The following is a 5,954-nucleotide window of genomic DNA, read 5'->3' on the forward strand; positions in this document are numbered from 1 at the left end:
TAACTCTGTCTGCATGGGCTCTGGTGGTGGACGACGATGACAACTACTCAGGATGTGCCGTGGACTAATGTGGAAAAATAGGAATTAAAACAAAATAGCTACATTAATTTGTTTTCCATCAGCCTCTGGAGAGATAGTGTGCAGCGTTCCTCTCAGTCTCATTATACTTTCTAATCAAGACTCTTTTAAAAATCCTTTTTAAGGCGACAGCCAGATTTGCCCTCCCCCCCCGTTGTGCTGCTGTGCCTTGCCGTCATTGTGCTTCTGCTTATTACTTTACAAATGACCGAGGTGAAGCTGACATTTTCACTGCATGCAGAAAAGCTCGGTATGTATGGCCTCTGCGGTAATGAATTTGCTTTGAGCTCTCGCTTCCCCCTCTGCTTTCCCAATCAAGATTCCCCAATATAATTACAATCACAGCATCTCACTGCTGTCCCCAACGCCACTCCAAAAAGCTGAGCTCAAACCAACAACCTCTGTGAAAAGAATATGAAGGCAAAATCAATGAGCTCACAGGAAACCTGATTTAAATTCTGCAAGCTGAATAAGGACTTTTTTTTCCACATCTTTAATTCAGGAGTGACTTTGTCAGTAAATTGGACTCATACTGTTAAAAGGAGCGAGGTGTGTAATCACAGGCCTTGTGGAGAAAAAACACTGTATCAATATTTTAACAGTTAACTTGGGCATTTTCACCTTCTCATATAAATATACATCGACAAATATTACACAGCATTTGTGCTGGTAAAAAAACAGTCTAAATATAGCCTATGTATAGGCTTGTGCTCACAAATGATCCTTTCTCTCCAAGCAATGGTGCTTTTTTATTGACATATTAACTCCAATTGTTTATTGAAAATAAGCTGCAGCCTAAGATGATTTGCTGGTCTCCCAGTCTGGACAAACTGGTTTCACTTGTCAGCTAGGCTGGTTTAAATCAGGTGTTCTCACTGCTTTTCATTTCTTCATGATATGTTACATCCATGCTGTCATCATGTGCCTGACTACACTTCAGGATTCAAATACACATGTGAACTTAAAGGGATAGTTCACCCAAAAATGAAAATTCTGGCATAATTTACTCACACTCATGTCGTTCCAAACGTGTAAGACTTTCGTTCATCTTCGGAACACAAATGAAGATATTTTTAATGAAATCTGAGAGCTTTCTGTCCCTCTATTGACAGATACACAACTACCACTTTGCCACTTTAAAAACTAATCGTAAAACTAATCCATATGAATTGAGCGGTTTAGTCCAAATTTTCTGAAGAGACTCGATCGCTTATATAATGAACAGACTGAATTTAGGCTTTTATTGACATTTAGACATTGATCAGCGAATATAAACAGGAGCTCAACCGAACCTGTTTGACGAGCGAGAACAAACCTCTTGCTGAAGCTCAAACGTGATGCGTAACATGAGAATGAACCTCATTGGTTCTCGCTGAAGCTCAAACGTGCTGCGTAACACGAGAATGAACCTCATTGGTTCTCGCTGAAGCTCAAACGTGATGCGTAACACGAGAATGAACCTCATTGGTTCTTGCTGAAGCTCAAACGTGCTGCGTAACACGAGAATGAACCTCATTGGTTCTTACTGAAGCTCAAACGTGCTGCGTAACATGAGAATGAACCTCATTGGTTCTCGCTGAAGCTCAAACGTGCTGCGTAACACAAGAATGAACCTCATTGGTTCTCGGTGAAGCTCAAACGTGATGCGTAACACGAGAATGAACCTCATTGGTTCTCGGTGAAGCTCAAACGTGATGCGTAACACGAGAATGAACCTCATTGGTTCTTGCAGAAGCTCAAACGTGATGCATAACACGAGAATGAACCTCATTGGTTCTTGCAGAAGCTCAAACGTGATGCGTAACACGAGAATGAACCTCATTGGTTCTTGCAGAAGCTCAAACGTGATGCGTAACACGAGAATGAACCTCATTGGTTCTCGGTGAAGCTCAAACGTGATGCATAACACGAGAATGAACCTCATTGGTTCTTGCAGAAGCTCAAACGTGATGCGTAACACGAGAATGAACCTCATTGGTTCTCGCATGTCAAGCAAACATGCTTGAGCCTCTGTTTCTCATAACTGATGTGTGAGTTGATTAATGTTTATGTTAATAAAAGCCTAAATTCAGTCACTACAGAAAATATTTACTAAACCGCTCAATTCAATTGGATTAGTTTTATGATCTCTTAATGAACTTTTTGAAGAGTCAAAGTAGTTGTGTAGCTGTCAATAGAGGGACAGAAAGATCTCAGATTTCATCAAAAAGATCTTCATTTGTGTTCCGAAGATGAACGAAAGTCGCACGGGTTTGGAATGACATGAGGGTGAGTAAATGATGACAGATAAATAAATTATATTTTATATTAAAATAGAAAACCATTACTTTAAATTGTAATCATAGTTCACAATATTACATTTTTTTTTGTATTTTTGATCTTGACTTATCTTTGACTTGATAAGCATAAGCATAACTTCTTTCAAAAACATTAAAAATAGTAATGTTTCCAAACTCTGACTGGTACTGTATATATAAGTGAAAATGAACGGAACGATACACTGAGTTTTATTTATTTATTATTATTATTTTTTTATTTTTTATTTTTTTTAAATAGGCATTAAGACAAACATTAAACATTAACAACTATAACAAGACATCAAAAAAAAAAAAAAAATTGTAAACCTAATTTCTTCTTATTATCTTTTTGGATGTCTTGTTATAGTTAAAGCAGTGATATGTTGTGAATTAGCCCTTTGGTGACGTCACGCCGCTTCCTTCAAGTACAAACGAACGTGAACCGTCACTCTGCCGTTGAAGATTCACACACACACATACACACACACACACGAGCTCTAAAGTCTCACACACACAGCACTGCTGTGATACAGATCTTCACATCGCTTTCGGACTCTAAGAAACCCGTTGGAAATAATCTGTTTCCACATTATATGTTTCCTGGATGGTCTATATTAAAGTGAAAGCAAAAGGTGAGTGATTTGTTTTTATTAACGTTAATCTGGCGGAGATCGCGCGTTCCCCGGTAACGCTGAGCGCGTGCCCGTGTTGATTAGTGGATAGTTGCTGTTGTTTGCGCACTGAAGCAGATTGATAAGTCACAAACTCATCAAAAGATGTGTTATTAATCATAATCTGTTGTTAAAGTGATCGGTTGTCACATTTTTAAAAAGTATATGAAGCCTGTCCAAAATATTTCAATTAAAACGCGGCTTTTCAATCTTAAAACCGTGCGTAAAGTAGTTAGTTGACGTATGACAGACACGTCAAGTGCTCCGAGTTCCTTTGTTTACATTAGCATCATCTTGTTAATGGCTAGTTTACATGTCAGTGAGGTTCTTTTCTCATTCAGAACCAATTTTTATGTAAACATCTACATATTTTATGAAGGAAAGGGCATACAACTGTTTAACTGTTAACGTTAGTTCATTTAAGTGACCTTTTTGTACGACAAATGGATTTTTAAGTACAAATATTGCGTCTCTCAAATTAAAGGAGCTTATAATAAAGCACCCTAAATATGGTTAAGATTAATCTCTTCCTAACCTCATCCTTGATGTCAACTGCAGTTAGTAGTAGAGGAGTGAAACATGAAATCGTGTCAGTATTCAGCTTTGCTTTCAATCAGAAAATCTTTTTTAGTGCTGTATTGCTGATCTTTGGTCTTTTCTGTTTTCTATGGATTAGCCTTTACCATTCAATACAAGTCTTAGCAATAAATATTGTCTTAAACAAAGCAGCTTGTCGTAGTGGAAAGGAAAAGACTGAGTAGGGGTGGTTGGATTTTACAGATGTTATTCTGTGTGTGATGTTGCTCCTTCATGGATGATTTATGACAGTATGACTGTCCTCTTTAGATGTCATTTTGTTTTTTATTATTAGATAAGGCGGTGACGCATAAATTCTTGACCTAAATCTTCTAATGCACTAAACAAATAGGCAAACTGTAATTTTGGAAAGAATCAGAGTGAGATAATCTTATTTCTAACTAAAATATACATTTGAGTCTTTTGTGATTTAATGATTCATGCATCAGAGGGTTAAAATGTCCATATTTATGAAGAAAGTGGCGTGTTTATGTATTGTAAACCTGAACAGTTCGAAGTTTTAGAAAGTTTTATTGTGATGTGTGGCTTGCTTGATTTGTGAGGAAAGGTTGTTGAAATCTATGCGATATTGAAATGAGTTATTGAGCCAGATCACCTTGATCTGTTTGACTATTGAAGTAGTATTGTTAACATGCCTCCTCTCTTTAAATCCTATTAGATATATTGTATTGTCAGTTTGACCTCTTGAACTTATTGCTTGCATAGGATTCGTCCAGTGAAATATGGCGATCAGACCTTGAGACCTCTAAGGGTGACGTACTCACAAGCCAAACGATGCAATTCAGATTCAGTCCTGTGACCGAGACTGTTGTCATTGGCCATAAAGATAAAAGTGGGTGTTTTATTAAAAAATAAAAATAAAATAAGAATTGCTGTGTCTGGATGAGACAATTTATCATGAAAATGTCAAGGCTTTCATTTTGGGACTTAAACCAGTTTGTGCAATTCATCCAATGGCTTTCCCTCATCCCTTGTCTTTTCCCCCTTTTTATGTTTTATTTTTTTGTTGTTGCAAATGCTCCGCTCTTTCGGGTGACACCAGCTGAACTGAAGACGCCAGAGAGCCGAGCGTCTTCCTAACAGCGTGACATTGTGCTGTAAACCACGAGAGATCCGTGAAATGAGCTTAAATCTCGTCGTATTTGAGCTCTTTATACCAGCTGTGAATGAAGTCTCCGCATCACACTGCTGCACAAGACCCGTTTCAACACTGAAGCTTCACGCAGAAGAGCTAAAAATGCATCTGTGAATAATTTGTTCTTATGTGTGGGAGGAAAAAACAGCTGTCTCACTTTTGAAATAGGTATTTAAGTTGGAGTCAGTGCTACGTATAGTTAGTTATTCCCCGACACTGCATCAGACCAGCGTTCAGTGTTGTTGTTTTTGATGATAAGTGCTTTAAAGCGTTTCTTTGAGCTAATGCAGGGGAGCAGCTGTATTGCTGAGTGTCTGTGTTCTTCGCATCTCTACTGGGAATGCGCATCTCCTCTCGTCCTCGCTGATGAATCAACCACGCAGCAGCTGCCCGATTGTGTGGAGATGCTTGGAAACCATTAGTGGAAATGAATTGAAAGAAAGCAAAAGACCATGCTCTTTTTTTTTTTTTTTTTTTTTTTTTTTCTGCTTAGACACACACACTCGGAGACATGGATTATACTAATACATTCTCTCAAACTCGCGTTTTGTAGTGCAAACAAATGCCTATTGTTACTTTGCGTAGAGCTGCAGTTGAACACAAAAGCGGCCTGTGATGTACTTGTTGTATCTCAGCTGCAGGAAGAATCCACAGCTGTCAGGACTTGTTTTGTGGCTGTACCTTTTATTTTTGCCACTTGAAAGAAAAAATACAGTTTCACAAACAAAGTCTCTCTGCTGAAACCAGTTTGGAGGCGTTGCTCAGAATCGTTTGAGGCAAAAAACTTGAGGTTGAATATTTATATGAATTAACTAATAGCAAAACATGCAAGGTTTAGACTGTGTTTATTTCAGCAACTGCAAATGTAATGGTTATTTTCAGTTTCTGTATCATGGGATTTGCATTTCCCTTGATCTTTTGAGATATAAAGAAACTTGGAGAGCATTTGCATTAACGATGCATATTGGGAGTTTAGAAAAAGTTTCCTCAAGTGTACAGTGAGGTAAAGAGGAAGTAGGACAGATACTATTATTCTAGAACCAACAATAGCAGATGAAGTAATGATAAGAGAAAAGTGTGTCAAAGCCTGTACTTATTTTCTGGATCCTTAGTTGTTGTTGTCGTTTTTGTAATATGATCCCAAATAAATTAAGGTCACAATATATCCCAAAATTA

General features: G+C 37.8%; 1 protein-coding gene across 11 annotated transcripts in view; it reads left to right on the top strand.

Annotated features, from left to right (window-relative positions):
* The first annotated feature begins 2,822 nt into the window (after positions 1 to 2,822).
* The window catches only part of baz2bb (bromodomain adjacent to zinc finger domain, 2Bb), a 90,701-nt gene continuing 87,569 nt past the window's right edge, over positions 2,823 to 5,954 (top strand). For 6 of the 11 annotated variants that reach the window (XM_084122360.1, XM_084122361.1, XM_084122367.1 and 3 more), the window contains exon 1: positions 2,847 to 3,007. In XM_084122360.1, coding sequence (XP_083978486.1) covers positions 2,980 to 3,007 — 28 coding nt within the window. In that variant the 5' untranslated portion in view covers positions 2,847 to 2,979. Of the gene's footprint in view, positions 3,008 to 5,954 lie in introns of all 11 variants that reach the window. The other 5 variants (XM_084122373.1, XM_084122371.1, XM_084122372.1 and 2 more) reach the window with 4 other exon arrangements.

This window comes from Abramis brama, assembly GCF_963993115.1.
Source record: "Abramis brama genome assembly, chromosome: 8".
Lineage (NCBI taxonomy): Eukaryota > Metazoa > Chordata > Actinopteri > Cypriniformes > Leuciscidae > Abramis > Abramis brama.